This window comes from Sciurus vulgaris (genome assembly GCF_902686455.1).
Source record: "Sciurus vulgaris genome assembly, chromosome: 8".
NCBI classification, from domain to species: Eukaryota; Metazoa; Chordata; class Mammalia; order Rodentia; family Sciuridae; genus Sciurus; species Sciurus vulgaris.
The window spans coordinates 65,308,335-65,331,533 of record NC_136468.1 but is presented as its reverse complement, the minus strand read 5'-3'; the positions used below and the strand labels follow the sequence as shown (position 1 = coordinate 65,331,533).

General features: G+C 36.8%; 2 protein-coding genes across 3 annotated transcripts in view; one reads left to right on the top strand and one right to left on the bottom strand.

Annotated features, from left to right (window-relative positions):
* The window catches only part of FBXL13 (F-box and leucine rich repeat protein 13), a 250,107-nt gene extending 242,903 nt beyond the window's left edge, over positions 1-7,204 (top strand). The window contains 1 exon segment of the mRNA XM_079150237.1: positions 5,580-7,204. Within this exon segment, the coding sequence (XP_079006363.1) occupies positions 5,580-5,766 (187 nt within the window). The 3' untranslated portion in view covers positions 5,767-7,204.
* A 2,513-nt stretch (positions 7,205-9,717) lies between these two features.
* Positions 9,718-23,199, bottom strand: part of FAM185A (family with sequence similarity 185 member A) — a 48,640-nt gene continuing 35,158 nt past the window's right edge. For both annotated transcript variants that reach the window (XM_079150250.1, XM_079150249.1), the window contains 2 exons: positions 20,378-20,512; positions 9,718-10,684 (listed from right to left, as the gene is read on the bottom strand). In XM_079150250.1, coding sequence (XP_079006376.1) covers positions 10,572-10,684; positions 20,378-20,512 — 248 coding nt within the window. In that variant the 3' untranslated portion in view covers positions 9,718-10,571. The remainder of the gene's footprint in view (positions 10,685-20,377; positions 20,513-23,199) is intronic.

Sequence of the window (23,199 nt, the reverse complement as noted above, 5' to 3'; positions counted from 1 at the left end):
ACGCATTTCTTTGTCTAAAGAAGTCACACTGCCATCTTTTAGTCTTCTTAGAAGCTCTGTATCAGCAGAAAAGAGGCCTAGATTGGGCCAGTGATATAGCTCAGTTGGTATGGTGCTTGCCTTGCAAGCACAAGGCCCTGGGTTCAATCCCCAGCACTGCAAAAAAAAAAAAAAAAAAAAAAAAAAAAAAAGGAAAGAGAGGAAAGAGGCCTAGAGTCCTTTGGGTATCTTAGCTAGCAATGGAAGACAGTCCTCACAGCAGAGTGACTGGAAAAGTTCAGTGTTTGAAACTGTAAGGTTGGAGGAACATCTGTCTTTATGTCCAACATCTAAAAGAGGGTACTGCTTATTAGTCTGGGGGCTCCTGAAATATTTGGCCTCAGAAGCTTGATTATAGGTAAGGCCTGACTGCGTGCAGCTATTTGGGGTTATCTCTAGAGGCTATAGAGCAGTTTTCTTCTCCACTTAGTTTCTTGAGTGGAATTGGAAATGCACAGTGTATATGGATTATTTTAGTCAGCTTTTGCATGGCAGTGTCCAAACTACCTGACAAGAGCAATTTAAAAGGAGAGAAAGTTTATTTATTCCCATGGTTTCAGAAGTTTTAGTCCATAGACAATTTTAGTCCATAGACTCCATTGCCCAAGGTGAGCCAGAACATCATGGGGGAAGGGCTCAGCAGAGGAAAGCTGCTTAGCTCATGGTGAAGTCAGGGAGCAGAAAGAGAGAAAGGGAGCCAGGGAAGGGGCCACGGGGAAGATCAACCCTCCTTCCAGGGCATGTCCCCAGTGAGCCACCTCCTCCAGCCACACCACATGTGCATACAGTTATCTCCCAGTCAGTCCATGCAAACTAGAATGGACTGATTGGGTTATCACTCTCAAAATCTAGTCATTTTACCTCTGAATACTTCCATATTAACAGGACCTTTTGGGGGACACCTCATATCCAAACCATAACATGGACCCTTCAAAACTCAAGAGATAATCTCTAGTCCCTTGTTTGTTGTTTGCTCTTGCGAGGACCGCTGCGGTTCCCTCAGCTAAGGTGTTTTGTTTTGTATGGGTGAAATGAAATCTCTGGCTTCTAGGAAAGAGATTTTTCTTGTTTGGGAAGAGGTTCAATAAGTGAAATCATTTTTTAACATGAAAACATACAATGCAGTCCTTAAAATGCAATCACTTTTGGAATAAATGATTTTATCAACAAATTTCCCAATACTCTCTATAATCTGAAAACACTACACCAGCTTTGCAAAACAAAAGATCTGCTCATCCCACTCTTTCTAAACCAGAGGAGGAACAAACTCTTGGTCAGTGAACAAACTGACTGTAGTTCTTTTGCAAGAGAGCTCCTACCATAAGATGTAACTGTCATTCTACAAATCCCAGGGTCTGAAGGGCTCTCAGGAAGTGACCCCAGAATCCCCACATGTAGGCAAGATAAAAGCTTCTTTAATTCAAGAAAGAATTAGTAACAACTGTGATCATAAAACACGACAAGGAAATCTAGAATTCTGTACTTGAGCAGATGTAGGATAGCCAGTCACTCGACTTATGTGGGGAAAGCGAGAAAGGTAACTGAGAGGAAGAAAAGAATGGGGAGAAAGATCATTGCAGTAGTCCCACAACCCTCACAAACGGCCTGTTACCATAAAAATTACTGTAAGCAGGTTAAATAACATGCCCAAGGTCCCACACAAAAGAGGCTGAGCCATACCTTGTAGATTGTAACATTACTATGCTGCTGTGATATTCAAGGGATGTGAACAATAAGGGTCGATAAGAACCCTATTGTGCCCAATAAACTCTCAATGCTTCATAACAGAGACTGTGGATAGAACAATCTTTTTGGTGGTGGTTCCCACATTCCTGCTTTTTGCCTATTCAAGAAACCATAAGGAAATGTGAATGAGGGAAGGTAATGTTACTACAGGCTTAACTGCGAGTGGCTTTTAATTTATAAAAAACAAAAACTAACTTAAAATATTCAGTACATCCTTATTATTAACCATTTAATAGGATGCTTCACAGCCATTTATGACATATCGTATTTGAAAATCACTCTGCTATCCTGATCCAAAGAAATATCTCTCACCAGGCTAAAAGTAATGAGGACTAATGATTGCAGTAGACAGATTCAGTTCCCAAATCCCTCATATGAGGTCTTAGATTCACAGTCTAAAACAGAGTGGAACATAGGCATTATGCACGCTACGGAAACTTAGAGTGATTCCCAAGTGTACATCTTCTTTTAAATGTCTCCTAGTTCCCAGGTGCTGACCATACTATAGCACCAAGCTACTAGAGAGAAAATGAGAGAGAGTGTGTGAGAGGGCAACCTATTCTGGCAAGAGTATGCAGTTTCTACATTTTCAAGTTTGTTGATACTTTTCAAAATGGCATGTGTACGAATACAGCTACACAGATAGGGTACAATGATAAAGAATTCAGAAAAACTTGCCAGCAGCCACCATGCTTGTCTGTTCTCTTGGCAAAGTCCCAAGTCTCAGAAGAGTCAATCCCCATGAGGATGCCTAGGGTCCTGGGAAGGTGGCAAAGACAGCTGGTTCATCCACTAAGGATTCTCTGAAAGTGGGGGGCAGGGAGAAGTGGAATAGAGGGTACTCTACACTACCATTCAGATCCCTTTAAAAATAACCCAGCAGATAGCTCAGTGGCAAAGCACCTGACCAGCATGCATAAGGCCCTGGCTGGGTTCAATCCCCACCACTACATAAAAAATAAACAACAACAATAAAATGATTAAAAAAAAAATAACCCCAGATTTGCTCTAGGATAGATTCAGAGTTTCAATTTTTCCCCAGGGCCATGTTTTGGAATGTACACAGGACTAAAACTGGCCCTAGAGATACACTAGATAAGAGGAAGTTTTAACATCTTGCACTTGAGACTGGGGACAGGGAGGTCTGTGACCAGGTTTTGCTTCCATGCAATCTGTGAGCATCATTTCCAATGGTCAGGTGACCCACTAATGCTTGTTTTCGCTGAAGTTGCCTGTGGGAGGACTGAAGACCAGTGCTTAGCAGTAAGAGTGAGGGCAAGTGACAGGGGGGAAGCCAAGAAATAAGCAGACTTAAGAAATGCAGACATCACTGTGCACTTCACCCAGGGCTGTGGCTCAATATGCAGCTTATTTTGGTTCTGTCCTGTCACACTGCATTGAATAAGTAGTGTCCATCCTATTCATTTCCTATTTTTCTTGCCTCTATTAAGGAGTTAGCACCATCAGTTTTCATGTGTGTATGCAAACCCCCCACTATTAGTTCACTATTTTTATATCACAGATACCACCAAATTTACCTTGGATTGTAGCTGACTGAGGAACTATATGACCTGATATTTAATAAACATTGCCAAATTTAGCAATAACTGTACCTATCCTCACACCAGCTATCCAGAACCCTCAAAAACTGTTGCTCTTCTGAAACTAAAGGTAACATACAGTCTGGTCAACTACTTGCAGATCTTTTACTTGCAATACCACTATTGTCTCTACCTATAGTACTTGGGTACTACGGTCAGTGTCAGTGGTGTTGAATCAAATGAACATCTGTGAACTTCTGTATGTGTGTCCAGAGCTGTATTCAAAGGACAAGGTTCAGAGGGCATTGGAAATAGGGGCCTAAGAATGCCTCTTCTAGCTCAGCAAACCAGCAGAAGCCAAGAGAGTTAAAAGGACTTGCACACTCAGTGTGAGCTACTGAAATCTCTTCCTTTGGCTGTTAGTACTAGGTTTCAGAGAGATACAAAGAAATTATAGCCTTAAGTAACTTACTATCTTCTTAAACCAAAGGAAAATAACAAAGTTCAAAATTATAAACAATGTTAATTATATGATCAACTTCCTAAAGAAGTTCAGAGGCAGAATGCGTTGGATTGAATCTTTATGCAAGAGGCTGGACTGGCTTGGAGTTTTGAAAGATGGATAAAGTTTAGACAGGGAGAGATAGGGCAAGACAGGGAGAGTTCTGCAGCTTCTGATAGCATCTTATCCCTTTGAAACTGATGATGCCAGTGTTTTATGCCTCAAATCACTTCAACACTTGGTATTTTGTTTTGGTAAGTCTTTGGAGGGAAATCTTGCAGAAGACATATGAAGAGGTATAGTAATCTCAACTCCATAGAATTGAAAAAATAAGAAATATCAGAAGAATATGGGGAAAGCAAAAGATATGAGCTTATTCTTATATAAACATAATGTTCTATCTAGAGGACATAGAAAGATTTATATGTTTAAAATAGAATAGCTCCTTTAAAAAGATTTTTTAAATTAACAATATAAAACCTTATTTTTGACCATAACTTACCATTCTCACACTTTGAGAATAAATATTAAGAAAAGACACTTGTTTGTCAAGTTTTAACCCTGGGGCATTGGTGATTCTGAACTAGAAATTAGTACATAACAATTACTTTTACTCAAATTGTTCTTTAAATTTATACAAATTGTAAGTGCAAACATGTAAGCCAAAAAGAAATGTGGTAAAAGGGAGAATTAGCAATGTTTTGGTTGTCTCCTTGTTGAGTTTGGTTACAATTAACAGCATTTTAAACTATCATGTCTCTGCTTTTTCCATTTTCATGTCCTACCTAAACTCATATGGACATTTAGCACAAACTTAACTATAAATGTGTGGTAATATGAGTCTTATATTGATGACTTAGTTACTTTTATAATTGATAATTCAGTGTAACAAATTGCAAAAGTAGTGGGGAAAGTAGCCCCTTCATGAGCGAACATCATAGTTACTCATTTCTGATCCAACACGTGGCCAATTATTCATTTCAAGTGAATTACTGGCCTTGTAATTTGAACCAATTTCCTAGGAAAGCCCTTCTGTCCTCAAAATGGCTTTGTTTTCAAGCTAGATATACTTTTTTTCTGATGCCTTCCCTCCCTCCCTCCCTCCCTCCCTCCCTCCCTCCCTCCCTCCCTCCCTCCCTCCCTTCCTTCCTTCCTTCCTTCCTTCCTTCCTTCCTTCCTTCCTTCCTTCCTTCCTTCCTTCCATCCTTCCTTCCTTCAAGAAAGATTATGAGTTATTTTTAATCATTTGGCTGTGGACCCTTTTGAGTCCCTTCTGCTCAGGGAAATGTATATTAGAGACAAAACTACGTGGATTTTCAGAGACCTCATGGACCTCCCTGAAGTTAGTTCATCCATGTATCCATGGGATCTGTGAACTCTGGGTTAAGAGCTTCTGCCCCGGTGCCTGGTCTGCCTTCACAGGTTGGCTGGTTAGGTAACTCCCTCAGTAGAAACTCCAGATATGCCAGGAGAGGGCTTGCTCAAGAGCTCTCTAAATAGAGTGATCTCAGTGTTCCCACTCCACTGCCATGCAGTTTCCTTACCCACTCACTGGTACTCTGAACTGGCTGAACCAGACCTGCTTAGGCTCTGGGATTCTGATTATCAGCTCAATTATCCAGAAAGGCAAGAAAGCTCTGAAGTGAATTCAGCTTGTGACAAAGTTCTCTACTTCCAAATGTGGGCTATTGAAAATGGTGTACTAGGAGTTTACTTTGGCACCTAGCTAATGCTAATCATTGTTATTCCAGGGAGGCAGCTCACAAAATGTCGTCTGTAGTCCAGCAGCAGGAATACAGCTGCAGCGATCCTCCAAGGTGGTTTGGCTATGACTGTGATGGCAGACCTCTTAATGATCAATATATAAAACCACTTAAAGATGTCCCAGAGGTTTTAGTGAAAGAGTCAGAGCACAGTACCGAAGAGGAAACAGTATGACCTTCAGTCTCAAGCAGGAAAAACCAAAAAAATCTAGACCCTGGCAACCTTTCTTCACTTGATGAAAGTATTTTTTCTAGCTGGATCTCAGTAGCAATGTAAACAAGCAGCAAGTCATCTTCTGATTCTAATTCCACCTACAAATGTTTCTAAATACATTGGTTCTTCTGTCTAAATAATTATGATCCCTAAACTTAATTTGATCAAGTTAATAATTTTGACAGCATTATCAAATCTAAGGTATGTTATAGGAAACAACCCTGAGAGATGTAAATTTTTTGAAAAGAATTTGTAAATTTCTCTCCAGACAAGAAAGAAGATCAAGGATGGTCATATAAATCAAAGTAAAAACTTGAGCCAGGGCAATGACTGTAAGAATCTGTGAAGCTTTATTATAAAAGACAGACATTTTCAAAGGAAAGGGGGCTCTTTTCTGTGATTTCCAGATATTCTACAACAAAACAGAATTAAATACAAATTAACCCTGGATTCATTTAAACACTTTAACAGGGAGAAATTAAAGAGAAGCAAGAATTGTCTATGAACAGAAAGGATATTCCTATAATATCTCACAAATACCTTCTTAACCAAATTTGCACTATGGAGTAATTTTTAAATCAAACAGTGTCAAAAAATATGTTTCCTCAATTTTTGCTAGGAGGTATATATGGGCTGTTAATTGCATTTCTAGATATCAATTTTTAATAAGCTTTCATCAATAGACTTTTACCCTTAAAGTTTATGACACTGATTTTGACAGGGTCCAGGAGAAAGCACAGCTCTGTTCTGACTATCGCACACAGGCTGCATCAGTAATATTAGACAGATTTTTAACTTTCCCATTTCCTCAATTACTTATCTCTTAATTGGGGTTATTCCCTGTCTTCTTGTTTACCTTAAGTTTGAAATAAATGTAAAAACTTAAGGATATAAAGTTATTTTGGAAAGTTTTAAAAGGGCTGTACAAGTATTACCTTAGGGTACTCTGTGTTAGCTAATGTTCTGGTTTCAATATTAGATGTCCCCCAAAAGCTCATGTGTGAGACAATGCAAGAAAGTTTAGAGGTGAAATGATTGGGTTATGAACATCTTAACCTAATCAATGTATTCATCCCCTGATAGGAATTAACTGGGTGGTACTCTAGGCAGGTAGGGTATGGCTGGAGGAGGTGGGTCATTCAGAGGATGCCTTTGGGGTACATATTTTGTCCTTGTCAAGCAGAGCTCTATCTCTGCTCCCTGGAGTGATGTCCTGAGTCACTTTCCTCTACCACACTCTTCTGCCATGATGCTCTGCTTCATCTCAAGCCCTGAGGAATGGAGCCAGTGGTCCATGGACTGAGCCCTCTGAAATTGTGAGCCCCAAAATAAACTTTTCCCCCTCTAAAACTGTTCTTGTCAGGTCTTTTGGTCACAGCAGAGAAAGAGCTGACTGAAACAGCTAATTACCTCCCTCTTTTTTGAAAGAGCTTTTCTTTCTGCCTTTTTTTTTTTTTTTTTAATTCCTTTTTCCTTTAGTACTGGGGATTGAACCTAGAGGTGCTACATTCCCAGTCCTTTTTTACTTTTTTAAAAAAAATTTTTATAGTTGTAGTTGGACACAATACCTTTATTTATTTTTATGTGGTGCCAAGAATTGAACCCAGTGCCTCAAATCAGCACTCCACTGCTGAGCTACAACCCCAGCCCTATTTTTTACTGTGAGACAGGAACTCACAAAGTTACTGAAGATGGCCTTGAACTTGTGATCCTCCTGCTTCAGCCTCCTGAGTGGCTGGGATTATGGCCTTGTGCCACCTTTGCTTGACTTTTTAAAATAAGTAGTGGAAAGGTTCCTGGGAGTGAACAGCAAGGGAGTCAAATGAGTAGAAAGTCTTTAAGACCTGAGCCAGTAGACTTAAGATGACTATGGTAGGTTTGAAATTTTTAACTAAATTTGGAACTTTCTGGCAGTTGCATAAAAATTAGCTTCTAGATGTCTCATGCACACAACTGGAGAGATTTATAGAAGAGGCAGTTGCTTTCCAAAGGAGTACCTGCATGAGTAAGATCAGGATGAGGAAAAATATACCCTGTTATGTTCTCTAGAAACGCAGCCAGTTACTTTATAAGCAAAGCTTCCTCCCAAACTCTCTGAGTGACACTCTCCTTGAAACAAGAACAGGAGACCTATTCATTCATTCTGGTGAGATAGACGTAAGGTACAGAATTGGAAGAAAAAGTGTAAGTGTTAGAAAAAATGAGCCATGCCAGGGAACCATATGTACAATGCCACCATGATTTTAGCTATGGTAGACTGCAAGTATAGTCATGACCTGCCTGTTGTTGGCTAGTGTCATCAACTTTATTTTTAGACATGAAAACATTTATATAATTCCTTGAGGGTAAAAAAAAGATTATAAAAATTGATTCATTGCCTCACAGTTTCCTTTCCTTGACAGTTTAACACACACACACACACACACACACACACACACACACACACACACACATACACACCACCTCAAATATACCAGCATGTGTATCTTTCAAACTTGCATAAATTCTGATTTCATGAAAACTGAATTAAAAGAAGACATTGAGATATCCCACAAAGCTGCCTTTATTTCAAACATAAGGAGTTAAAAACAGAACTTCAAAGAAATGAAATATTAACAAAAGGAGATTATTCTACATCATTTAGAAATGGTTATCAAAAATTAGTGTTGATTTTTCCTACTCATAAAAATATAATCCAATAAACAGGCCTATTCAGGATTGTATAATTTAAATATTCCAGGAATAAAGTTGAAAAGAAATGGAATTCATGAAATAACTTTATAGTATGTCATTATAAAATTGAAAATCTCACTTCCTACATCAGGCAATAAAATAACTGTTTTTTTTCTCCTAACAAGTTATACATTAAATTACACAAAAGGTATTAAGAATCAATAGCAACTGATTCACAATTATAAGATTTTATTTACAACTTAAATTTCCAATGATGCTGTAAGAGATATTCAGTAGAAAACCTGTTACAGAGCTCTAGCACAAAGAACTCTAAGATAATTACCCTTCATGACTCACTCACCTTGAGTGGAAATGGAAACTGTGACTATGATGAAATATCAGTCCCATGATCATGTGACATATGGTAAAATACAGATTATGCTGTATCTTTCAAAGTAGAGATTTCTTCAGCTTTTAAAAAATAAGTCAGACACTCAAGCATGAGAAGGACGCAAGTGTGTCATTGCTGGCTTGAAGATGGAGGGTGCCACACAAGCAGGGATGAGGGTGGCTTCTAGAGGCTTCTAGTGATTGTTGGCAGACAGCCAGCAAGAAAACGGAACTCTCAGTCATAAACTCAAAATGAACTGGCTTTCACCTATCATCTGAATGAATCTGGAAGTAGATTTCTCCTCAGGGCCTTCAGATAAGAAATCAGCATGGCTAACACCTTGATTCTAGCCTTGTGATACCCTGAACAGAGAATTCAGCCATCTGAGCTCCTGACCTACAGAATTGTGACATAAGTATTATTTTAAGCTGCTAAATTTGTGGTACAGCTGTCCCCCTTGTCTGAGGTTTTGCATTCCATGGTTTCGGTCACCTGCAGTTGATGACAATCTCAGAAATAAATAATTCATAAGTTAAAAAAGAGTATGCTAAAATCTATGGTAAGAATGAATGTTTTGTCTGCAAAAATGTGAAGAAGGAAAAAGAAACGTGCTAGTTTTCTGGTTGCAACTCAAACTGCTAAAGTTACAGCTACAGTGTACAAATGCTTAGTTTAAATGGCAAAGGCATTAAATTTGCTTATGTATTTATAAGAAAAAGCATGGTATATATAGAATGTAGTACTGTCTGTGGCATCCACTTGCAGGGTCTTGGAACACATACCTTGAGAATAAGGGGGGACTACTGTTATCTGTTACAGAGCAATAGGAAATGAATCTAGTGTCTAAGTACAGTTTTTTTAAATTACTTTATTTCAAGAAATATCTTTTTTAAAGTTTTTTTTCAAGAAATTTTTTTTCTAATTTTTACTTGTTTGTTTAGTTATACATGACAGCAGAATGCATTGAGTCACTGTACACAAATGGAGCACAACTTTTCATTTCTCTAGTTGCACACGATGTAGAATCATACCATTTGTGTAATCATACATATACACAGGATCATTACGTTTGTCTCATTCCACCATCTTTCCTTTCTCCAGCCCCTTCCCCTTCCCTCATCTCTCTCTACACAATCCAACATTCCTCCATTCTTCCCTTACCCCCCTGGGCCCCATTATGTATCAGCATCTACTTATCAGAGAAAACATTTGACCTTTGGTTTTTTGGGATTGGCTTATTTTACTCAGCATGATATTCTTTTACCTGCAAATGCCATAATTTTATTCTTCTTTATGGCTGAATAATATTCCATTGTGTACACATAAACCACAGTTTCTTTATCCATTCATCTATTGAAGGGCATCTAGGTTTGGTTCCACAATCTAGCTATTGTGAATTGAGCTGCTATAAACATTGATGTGACTGCATCACTGAAGTGTGCTGATTTTAAGTCCTTTGGGTATAGGCCTAGGAGTGGGATAGCTGGGTCAAATGGTGAGTCCATTTCAAGCTTTCTGAGGAATCTTCATTCTGACTAAGTACAAATTTTGAAAAAGGCCCCACCTCAAAAAAACTATTTACCAGTATTAATTCCCAATGCTGTTGTTTTTAGCATTTATATAAATAATAGAATTAACATTTTTTATAGTTACAGATCTGCTAATCATTGTTTTAAAAGCACAAATATAGATCAAACCATTCTTAGTCTTGTAGTTTCAAAGATTGAAACCAGCTTTGATTTCTTAAACTTACAGTGCCTTTTGGGGCAGCAACATTAATACATTTTTCATGTTTGCTTGCTTGATTCAAGAGTCCTGGAATAGAAAATTGCATAAAGTTATATTTTAATGGATAAGAGTAAGCACACAAATCTTACCAATATATTTCTAAAATCAATACTTAGTGAGTTCAATTCCTGGTGCCTCCCAAAATAAAAATAAAAATAAATAAAACCAATACATTAGAATACCAAAAATCTTGGGGCTAAGATTGTGGCTCAGTGGTAGAGTGCTGGCCTAGCATGTGTGAGACACTTAGTTCAATTCTCAGCACTGCATACAAATAAATAAAGTTACATGAACAACTAATAAAAAATGATCTTTACTGAGAGGCAGTTGCTCTGCTTTTTATTTGTATTTTTTTAAAGGAGCACTTTTTTCCCCCAAGACTCTTTTTTTATTTTTTACCTTTGTTTTATTTATTTATATGTGATGCTAGGCAAGCCCTCTACTACTGAGCTGCAACCCAGCCCTATTTGCATTATTTTTAAAGAAGGTTTTAAAAGAGTTTTATTGAAGTATAGTTGACAAAATAAACCACATATATTTGAAGTATACAATGTAATAAGTTACAAAACTTATTACATTGTATACATATTTAAAATCTGTGAAACTGCCTCCTCATTCAAGGTAATATACATAATCCAGCATTCCCAAAAATTTTATTAACCCCTTTGCAATCTTTCAGTCATTTAGCCCTCTGCTATAGTTTGGAACTGGAATGTCCCCCAAAGGTCCATGTACTAAAGGCTTAGTTCCCAGCATGGCACCTTTAAGAGGTGGGGCCCAGAGGGAGGAGTTCTTCTGGTTATTCTGGGGGCATGCCTCTCCTCATCCTGCCTCTTGTTCAATTCCTAGCTCTGCTCTATTGCATACTCCCTACCATGGCATGCTGCCTTGCCACAGGCTCCAAAGCAATGGAACCAAATGATCACCCGAACCTCCAAAACTGAGCCAAAACAAATGTTCTCTTTTCAAATTGATTATCTCAGTATTTGTTGCAGTAAAAGAAAGCTAATACACACTCCCTTCTTGCTGTCCCTTCTCACCTTATCCCTAGCAATCAATGATCTGTTTTGTGTCACTATGAAATGCATTTTCAGAAATTTTATATATATGGAATCATTCAGTATGTACTATCTCTTTTCAAAATCTGTCTTCTTTTCACTCAGTTACTAGTTGAGGTTCATCTCTATTGGACTATGTATCCAGTAGTTCCCTCACAGGCATGGTGATCAGTCCTTTGTTGGGTGCTCATGGGTACCATCTGCAGAAACTGTCTCCTGAGCTCTGGGCAGCCCTGGTCTCCCATCCCCTGTACTCTGAGTATCTGCTAGGCTCTGGTTCTGTTATCTATCATCGGCCTGCAGTCTGGAAACTCAAGAGACAAGCTTTGGCAATCACAGAGCTCCCCCAGCTCTTTGTTTCCCGTCTCTGCTCTAGTTCTTACTTTCTCCGTTAACTGAAGTAACTAGGTCTTATGTCTCCTCTGGAGCTCCACTGTTTCAGGATTTAAGAAACCTATCAAAACTGAACTGAAGAGAGTTGTGAATACACAGGAGTTCATCATAAACATTTTCCTTATTGAATCCAAGTTAACGAATCAGAGATTGATCCTCTACTTCAGTATAGTTTCTTCCTTTGTTAGTACCATAAGGTATTCTCAGTTTTATACCATGGGATCTTTGTGTTAAGGGCTCTTCTGATGCAAATTCTTTTCTTAATTCTTGCCTCTCTTCCTTTAGCTCTGGGCCACCACCTGTTCAAGTCCTATAGCTCACTGCATCTTTCCTAGTGTATCCCCTTCTTCTTCTGCTAAAGTTTCAATCGGTTTTGCTGAACTGATAAAATATTTCTTTTGCTCATTTAGTAAATCCCTGTGTTAGAAGCTTCCCTTTTTCCTCCAACTTTTCATCAATGGGGTTCAGTACTATCAACTTTAATCTGTTCTTTTTGTGCCATGCTACACTTGGTAGGTCAGGATTTCAAGGTACCTTGCACCCAATTGTTTGTAATACAGAATTTCTTTTTCTGGTAATTCAAATAAACATTAAGGAAAGAATTGGAAATCCTTAACTTGTTCTTTAATACCATTTAGCACCAATAATAAAACATCAGCAACAGTAAGGACTTCCTACATATCTGGGAGCTTTTTCTGTATAGCTCATCCCCTCCCGATCATGCATTTCTTGCTTATTGAACAAGAAGCCTATCTATTTATACATTTCCTTCTGAGGCATGACAGGCCAAGCACAGTGCCACCTCTGGTAATACAGCACATGAGCATGATTTCAGCTTAGTGACAATATCTGAAAGACAGAACAGTTTATAAGATTCCATTTAGTTTGCAGAAAATAGCTTTCTCTATCTTGCCAATAAGCAATTTATGGAAAGCTTTTTGTACTTTGGCCTGACTCTATGGTGAGTCTATTCTAATTTGTAAAGTTTATAAATTCTCGCATGAAAGTCCTACAACACATATTGGAACTTGGGGTTCCAATCCTTGTTCCTTATTTAACGTTCCTTTGCCAATGGTAATAAGGTACTTTTTCTCTGACCCAGAAATGGGAAAATGACTACCCTCTCCCTATGTAGTGTGGCTTCTATTAAGTGTGAGGAAAGGTTCCTTAGGACATGTGTTTAACTCTGCCATTTGCTTTCTAAACCTCTATCCCAAATCTACTCTAATACATGAATCTGTAAGTTCTTTCTACTTAACCCAAAAGGCACCTAATCTAATCAACTCTGGCTATGGACAAAGACAGGGCTCTGGGGATTGATATGCAGAATTTATTTCTCTTTTTAAAAAATAGGATTAAAAAGCTTCTTAGTAAGGTGAGCTTCTTCCTGTCTCCCTCCCCACTCTCACTTAAAACTCTAACAGACTTTGTTTATTTACATTTGGTTCAGAGATACTTCTGCTGCTGCCTTTTTTGCAGCAGATTAAACTTGGGCACAGCAGAGTTGGAGGGTTCCCTCTTTCACACTGCAAATACCATGGACCATGCACTATCACAAGCACCATACTAAGTGTTTTAGGGAGATTCAAAAAATATAAAAAGGCAAATTGATGCCTTCACAGGATTTACCAGGAAGCTAGGAAAAGAAATCACACGTGTGAAGCAACATAAAAAAAAAACTCCGAACTTTTATTATTTTTAACACATAAATTTCATAAACTAAACTCCTAACAACACAATTCCACAAATAATTTTTGTCAATAAGAACTATTAGAGTTTTCTCTCAATAAAAGTATAACCCAAAATATTTTTGACAAGAAGTCTTTACTGATAAGAAAATATTATAAGCTAGTTTTAATGGTACCCATCCATTAAATGTTCTCTCCAATACCTAGAATAGTAACAAAGTTAGCAGAACTTTAGGCATTGAGCAAGAATACAATTAATAAATTCTGCCTAAGAAACAATCTCATAGACTCCTTCCTCATATCTTTCCTTCTGCAATATTTAATCCCATCTATTGCATTTTTCATCTTGAACATTATAGTTTTAATTTCAGAAAATTCAATTTTGGTTTTTGGATCTTATATCTCCTAATTTTTTTAACATGTGGAATAACAATTATGATGATGATTTTGTCTTTCTTCTCTGCTAATCTAATATTTGTGTCCTTTATGGGTTGGTTTCATTGATTATTCTTTTTGTTATGGATCATGTTTTCTTTCCTCTTTGAATGTCTGATAGCTTCTGAATGGATTTCAAACATTGTGAATGTTACTTTGTTAGGTGCTAAATACTTTGTATTCTTGTAAATCTTCAGCTTTGCTTGTGAATGAAGTTAAGTTACTTGGAAACACTTTGAGTCTTTCACCTGTTGCTTTTTTGATTAGTCTGGCAGTTCTGGAGTAGAGTTCTATCTAGGACTATTTGTTGCCCACTACTACCCAAAGCCCTATAAGTTATGGTTTTTTTTTCTGGCTTAGTAGGTAGGGGCATTATTTCTAGATGTGTGTAAGCATCAGGCTCTTTTCCCTCTGGAACTTTTTTCTGCAAAGTTCAGCTGTCTTGGTCTCTGTGGACTCGTACTGCATCTCTTCAATTCAGGGAGTCTGCCAGTAATAGTTCGCTCTGCTTAGCTTGCCAGTAATAGTTCCCTCTGCTTAGCTTGGTGACTTCCTTGGGAGTAATCAAGGCTCATTTTATTTGTTTCCCATCTCTCAGTGACTATTTCCTTTACTGCGTAATGTCCAGTGTCTTGGAAACTGTTTCATGTATATTTCATATATAAAAAAATATATATGTTTCACAGCTTCAGGTGGGAGGGTAACTTAGTCCCTTTAACTCATCTTGCCTGAGGGACTTAATAGTTTTCTTTCTTTGTCTCCCTCTTCCACTCCTTCTGATCTTTCTCCTTCCCTTCCCTACCCCTAAACAGACTCACAAGAAATTACAAAAATAGTACAGAGAGGTCCTGTGGATTTATCACCCAGTTCTCCCAATGATGCTATCTTACATAACTATAGTGCATTATCAAAACCAAAAAATTGGTTGGCAAAGAACAATTCATAAGACTATAAATCTTATTCACATTTCACCACTTTTTTCCATGCATTATTTTTTGGTAGGTTTTTGTGTACACTTTTATGACATTCTATCATCTATATAGATTAATATAACCCTTATTATAATCAAAATACAGAACTGTTCTGTCCTTAGATGTCCCTTTAAAGTCATGTCCTCCCTTCTTCTCCTTCTCTACCTTTTGGCAACCACTTGTCTGTAAATTTTGTCTTCAGAATGTTATACCAATAGAATCATTTTAACATTTTAAAATTGGCTTTTTTCACTCCAAACAGTACCTTGTTCCATCTAAGTTGTGTAACCAACAGATTGATTGTTCCTTTTTACTGGCAAGCTGTATTATTACTTTACATGACATGCCACTTTTTGTATAACCATTCACCTATAAAAGGGTATTTATGTTATTTTCAGTTCTGGGCTATTACAAATAAAGTTGTGAACATTAGTTCACAACTTTAGGAATATTCAGGAATATAATTGCTAGGTCATATTCAGTTTTTTAAGAAACTGACACTGAATTCTAGAGTAGCTGTATCTTACATTCCTATCAGTAATGTAGGAAAGATCCAGTTTCTCTGCATCTTCTCCAATATTTGGTATTACTGGTATTTTACATTTTAGCCATTCCAGTGAGTATGTAGTGACATTTCATTCCAATTTTAATATGCATTTCCCTAATGGCTAGAGACGTTGAACATCTTTTGTGTATTTATTTGCCATTATATATCTCCTATGGTTGCCTTGTTTCTTTTAAATCTTCCATGATCAAAGTTTTTTGTCCCATAAATCATGTGGTGTGCAGAAAAGTTTTATGTACATAAATATTCAGAACTGAGAAGAGTGAATAAGGATAAGGATTTGGCTATGGTTCAATATTTCTTGAATGACCAAAATAAATACAAACACACACACACACACACACACACACACACACACACAAAACCCTACAGGCATCACAAACAATTCATAATGCTCTAAGACTAGGGTCTGCATTTGATCTCTAGTCTAGGGGATAGCACACTACGGTCCACAGGCCAAATCTGACCACAGGATTGATTTTATACGGCCCGAATGACTAAGAATGCCTTTCACATTTTTAAAGGGTTGTTAAAAAATAAAAACAAAGAAGAATGTACAACAGAGACCATATGTGACCTGCCAAGTCTAACACATTTACCATCTGGCCTTTTCAGATAAAATCTGCAGATGAATAGAAACAAAACTCAATTTTTTAAAGCAACATTAACAAAGTTAATGTCTGATTACACATGATATTCTTAGGATCTTACACTTAACAAAAAGGTGGGAAAACAGAAACAGCATAAAAGCAAAAATGATCTGAATACAGATCTTACAATAATTCCATGTCAAAGTATTCTTAAGCAGATAGACGTAAACCTAACAGTATTCATCATTCTGTTAGTGAATTTCTTCTGTGCAGTCTTAAAACATATATAACTGATAAATGTGTGCTAAGCTTGAAGAAAATCACAACTTCAGTGTGTTCTTGAAAAAAAAGTTATTTCTAAAAGTCCTATTAAAAGACTGTTTTTCCTCCCACTTGAAGAGAAAACATGGTTCCTAGATTTTAAAAGTAGCATCCAAGGGGCCATGTCTCATTCCAACTTCTTTTCTAACCCATGAACCAGTTTTCCATTGTAAATCACAATACTATTATATGTATAACCCTCTGGCCTAAAGATAAACTTAGAACTCTATTCTAACTTGATGGTTTATTTTTATTCCAAATGAATATCTTGTATATGCTTTACATTTCCAGTTGACTAAAATGAAATGAACCTAATAGTGCCAGCTTTCCTACAATACAGTGACAAATACCAATCCTCTGCAATACACCTAACCTTTAACACTCTTTAAACATCTAAATTTTGAAGTTTTAAGACAAAAGGACTTTGTACCGCATCCATTTCTGAGCTTGGAGAATGGCTTAATATACCACAATCCAGTTTCTTATCTAAGTTGATGTACCAAGTCTAAAACCCAGAAGAGAAGTCAACTTATTAGAAATATGTTGCCTCTGTCATTCACAACCTATTGAATTTGCCACTTAGGGGTAGAACATAAAATTTGAAATCCAAGCTCTGTAAAGAGATGCACCACAAAGAATACATATTGTGCAGAGCTCTTCAGCCTGAGAAAGTCTTGGGCTTCCTTTTGGTCTAAGAACAGCACACAATACTTGTAAATCACAGTGAGAATTATACAACTGAGAGTCTGTATCAGTGACAGCAATGGAAAGGCAAACCATGGAGCAGGAAATCAAATAAAATTATAGGGGTGACACGTCAAAACCCTGTGGGAAGCTTGAGCTTGAGGGACTAAATTTTATTGGCATGGCTTCTTGAAGAAATTATGCAAAATAAATCATTCTACAGATAAAATCCAGACTTCTTAGCAAGGAGGGTAATATCTCTGTTTCCTTGCCTTGTAGGCTCTATAAGGAAGGCCTAGATGAGCTGAACTCAGCTGCTTATAGAAACAACTTACACTGAAGCTTCCCGTTATTTCCAAAATTAAGCTTCAGATTGGAAATCTGTGCATATGCACACGCATGCACACACACACACACACACACACACACACACACACACATACACACACCCAATGTGCTCTCATTGTCTAAGACTCTTATAGTATTTCATCCACTTTATAAATAAGGCCCATGACCTTTTAAAAATCAAACTAGGAGAGTTTATTTTAAATCCAATCACTAATTCACACAGTCTGCAAGACGGACGGCTGCTGTCTTCATCTGGGGTCTCTCCACATTGTCACTCTAATGGATTTATCGGGTATCACAGACAACACACAGATCCATCTGGAGCCCAACCCCATCGTATATCCTCTGCTACTCTACAGGAGAACTCCGTAGGTCACTATCTGGATTCTTGCACTATGAGCAGGAAATAAAATTTTTCTTCTTTAATTTGGCCCTTCCTGGTTGGAGCACAGACCAGAGTGTAAGGCATAACAAATAACACATACAAAAATCTAAATAGGCTATGCAGCTTTATAATAACCATTGATGTGGTCATTGCATTCATTCACCTTGTCCTTCAACCAAATTTGTTGAAAATCTGTTTGCTGAGTGTAAGATAGCTCTGAAGAGGACAGGCCAACTATATTCTTTCTCTTGAATTACTGCAGTAATCTGATAATTAGTTTTTCCTTCATCCACCATTGTTCTTTTCATTCTTTCCCCACTCAAGGTCCAGAGTGATCTTTCTAATATACAAATGTGATTACATGAACCCCAAGTTAAAACCTTTCAATGGCTTTGAAATGCTCTTAATATAAAAATCTAAGTTGGCCCTATGGAAGCTAACTTCTCCCAAACTCTCCAGCGCTCTTTATGCCATTTTCCTGTTTACTCTCTGTACTCTGGCCATATTTGACCTCTTACTTGCTTGAACTATTCACTAGCCTAATTTAGATGTACCACCTCTCCACTCTCACAGTACCACATGCATACCTTTATCATAACATCTTATCCCAGTGTATGGTGTACGCTAGTTTGTGTCTTTCCTCAGTGGAATGAAAGCTCTTCAGGGGGATTGTACTTTGTGTTAGTTTGCACTCCTACCTTCCAGCAGTACCTGGTTCCATAAACATTTGTTGAGTGACCAAATTTTTAAAAACAGAGAAGGTATGAGAAGGAAGAGTTAGGCTAGAGAAAGATAATTTTTGTTTCTAAGTAAATAAATGTATTAAGCTAGGTATAGTCTATAATTCCAGCTACTTGAGAGACTGAGGCAGAAGGATTACAAGTTCTATGCCAGCCTGGGAAAGTCAGCAAAACACTGTCTCCAAAAAGAAAAAGAAAAAGCTGGGGGTGTACAGTTTATTGAAATGGAAATGGACAATGATAATAAAGATATCAGTTCTGCAGATATTGATTTGGATGGAAATATGTGCATAGAAATAATGGTTGAAGTCATGATAAGTTTAAAATTAAAATTCATAAAGGCATATGATTCTGACTAATAAAAATATGAAAACATAGCTTTATGATTCAAACATGCTTACATATGTAAATTGATTATGTTATAATACAGAGCACTGTTACTTAAATTTGTATTATTGATTTAGAGTACTAGGACCCAAAACAGGTAACTCTATTGGCTTTTTATTGAACTCAAGAAATTAGGTCACAGGAAGTTGATTCTTAGCCATATTTGATATATTCAGATTTTCATTAAGTTTTCATTATGTAACCAAGAGCCTGTTTATTTGTCATTGAGTCAGATCTGAAAAAAATACAGGTATTTGCTTTTATTTCTATGATGCTTTTTGTTTATATTCTATTATTTTAACAGAAAGCTTTCTTAACTTTCATGACATGCAAAATGAACATTTAAAACTGAAACTTCCCAGCAACTCAGGAGGCTGAGGCAGGAGGATTGTGAATTCAAAGCCAGCTTCAGCAACTTAGCCAGGCACTTAGCAATGCAATAAGACCCTATCTCTAAAACAACAACAAAAATACCCTGAAACTTGATCCTATAAAGACCACACTACTCCCCTCAGCACATATACAAGCATTCCTTTTTCTACTCAGTACCTCATGGTTAAGCATGTGGCATATGCCCATTTATACAGTTAAATTTCAAATCCTTCTTGATGCCATTCTGATAGAATTTAAAAGAAAATTTCACCAGCATGAATTTTTGTATCCATTTAAACAATAAACATTTTAAAAATAGCATTGGTCATCAATGCAGTTGACTGTAATGAAAAATGTACAAAATTTTTCACATTTATAGGACTAAGAATTTGTTATATTGAAAGAGGAAATTTACAATGTGCATAACAAACCAAATTCTTTATTCTTGAATCAAGCAAAGTTAGCTTTAAGTTTTACATTATAATATATGTATTCAACTGATTTTCAAGTTTAAGAATTAGAAAACAGTTGTTCCAGAAAATATTTTTAATCCATTTTATCTAAGGACAGGACTAATGAACTTTCCTAAATAAGTTAATGAGGTCTTTTCAAACAAAATGTCTCCATTACTGCTACTGATAAGCAACAGAAAGAAAAAGGTGTTCAGCACTAGAATGTGACAATAGAAAAGAAGAAGAAGAATAAAATTGTGGTTAACTATAACACATTTCTCCCTATATATGGAAAATGGGTATTACACATAGCAAAATGCAGCCTCCTTACCAGTAATTATTATACCATCATCCTTATGAGCTTCAGTCATTTCCTGAACACAGATTTCCGGGTTCACATCAACTTTTTTCCCTGATAATTGTAAATGAGCTTGAAGAGAATTTGGAACCTTGACAATAACAGAGCCTGCGATAAATTTAAGAGAGTTTATTAGTCCAAAGCAATCTAAGTCCCAGAATCCATTATAAATTTGATTGAAAGGGTAGCATTGCTCTTTACTCTGTTTTTATTCCTCAGCATATTTACTCAAATAGCAGTGCCTTGTTTTTATTCCCAAGAGATCGAAGTTCCCTTACTCTCAAGGCATTCGCAGTAACTTCTGTCAAGAGTATGGGGCATTAGGAACATTACTGGTTCTTCTTTTACCAATAGCCCTACCAGTTCATCTGATACCAGAAGTGAGCGGATTGCTACACATGTGGCTTATAGATAGGATTTACTATTAGTTAAACATTTACTAAGAGCCAGCCACTTAATATCCACATGAACTTTATGGGGTACTAATATATTCACAATTTTACAGATGATGACTTGCTCAAGTTCTCATGTTCTAGTGTTGGAATATAGATCCTGTTAAATGCCTATAAAGCCCATGCTTTCAACCACCACAATATTTCACACACTACTACTATATCATACTACAGAACCTCACTGATCATTGTTAACACAGCCACAAACTAGCACTGTGCTTACTGTGTGAAGGGTAAATAATAATGATAAGAAAGGGATTATCTGAATTTCAACTAATGTTTTTTTGAGTAGATCACAGGCTTTTGAGTACCTGAGGCCTGACACTCTAGATTCAGTATAATCTGGTGGTAATTCAAACTCCTAAAGGAATAAATAAAAAAAAGTACTCTGTTAGCTGTGGAATCATTTTTCAAAACAAATTATACAGGTTGCAGTACAAATTTACCAGTACACTCACATATCATAAATTTCTCTTTCTCATCAAATAAAGTAACATTCCCCTACAATAAAGCTTAACCCCACCTCTGTAAACGGTCAAATGACCTCTATTGTGAATGCTGAAAAAATTCCTTTTAGGATGTATTTATTTATGGGTCTGAGGTTTCATTATAGTCTGCTTAACATCTGCTTACATTGCCTAAAGTAACTGGTATCTCCTCAGTCTTCCTAATTAGAGCTAAAAGTTTGCCTGATAAACTCTTAGACTTGGTCCTCAAAAAAAAAAAAAAAAAAAAAAAAAAAAGAAAGAAGAAAGAAAAAAAAGGGGTGGGGGGGAGAGGACAAAGATCCTAGATCATTAGATCTAGATCATTAGATCTAGTTTATTAAAAAACAAGTTGTTTTCCAGGGTTCAGATGTAAACACTGACAGGAGATTTCTCAAGACAACAGACTTGAGGACTTAAGAAACAAAACAAAAACAAACCTGGAAAATTTCAGGATGAATAGAAAGGTATGTTTTTCTATCAAACCTATTTTTTGAGGGGTGGAGATTGAACCCAAGGGCCCTTAACCACTGAGCTACATCCCCAGTCCTTTTTATTATTTTTTTTAATTTGAATTGCTTAGGACCTCTCTAAGTTGCTGAGGCTGGTTTTGAACTTGAGATCCTCCTACCTCAGCCTCCTGATTTGCTGGGATTACAGGCATGTGCCACCATGCCTGGCCCTCGAACCTATTTTTAAAAAGTAGAAAATCATGGTAGGACTTTATATCTCTAAGTATCAAATGTGATAGTTTTGTGAACACTTTTTTCTATTTTTACATGAACAACATGATCTTAAGTCTGTCAAATGTTTAAAACTGTTAAGCAAACTCTTCTATCCCCAGTTCCCTTCACATCTTTGAAAACAAAAAAACCACCACTACAAAAACGACCTCTGCTTGTGAATGAAGACTTCTCATGCCTCAAATGTGTTCCCAATGTCCCATCTTTAACACTAAACTTTTTCAGAAAGGAGAGTTCTTGTTAGTCCATCAACCTCTTCTTACCTTGTGAACCTTGCATGGTTACTGACACAATACTATCCTCTTAACAATTCAAAAGTGAACTAATACTAACAAGCGCAACTTATTGAAGACATACTATGTGAAAATGAGTGATTTTCCCAAGGACAACATGTTAAGCAGGAAAGTTAGTCCTCAGATGCAGGGCTGATTCCAAAGCCCAAACTGCCTTTCTGAATGAATGAATAAGGTCACCTTATTCACTTTCACAAGGAGAGAGAAAACAAGCATTTGTTAACATTTTTATTTCTCATATGGCAAAATGATGAAGACCTAAGAGGTTCAAATGGCTGTCTCAGAACCCTTCAGCAAGACAGAGGCAGAGCTGGAATGGATTCCAGATGTCTTTACTATTAATCAACAGATCCTGAATAACTTTCCATTACTCTAAAAAGTTACTATTCCAAGTATAATGAGAATTAAGAAATCAGAAGATATCTTTGTTTTCACTTATCTTTAAGCTTCTTCCAGTAACATGGTCCCAGAAGGAGAAAACACAAAATTGTAATCCTAATCAAATTTTGCAACATTATATGCTATTTCAATAGGTTGCTGGAATGACATTCTAACTAATACTCAGAAGTATTTTAAGTAGATGAAGATTAATAATCTCCAAAAGTTTCAAAGTTTTTGTCTTGTTTTCCTTTTTGACCACCACACAAAAGAAGAACTAAACTTCATATACACATTGATTACTTAAAATTTTGTTTTTTACTCTGTTACTAGTAACATAAATGATTTATGATTTTCCCCCTTGGGTCTTCATAAGTGAGTGAAATTATATGACACATAGAGTATCTACAATTTACTCTGATAGTATTATTGAAACTTTTCATA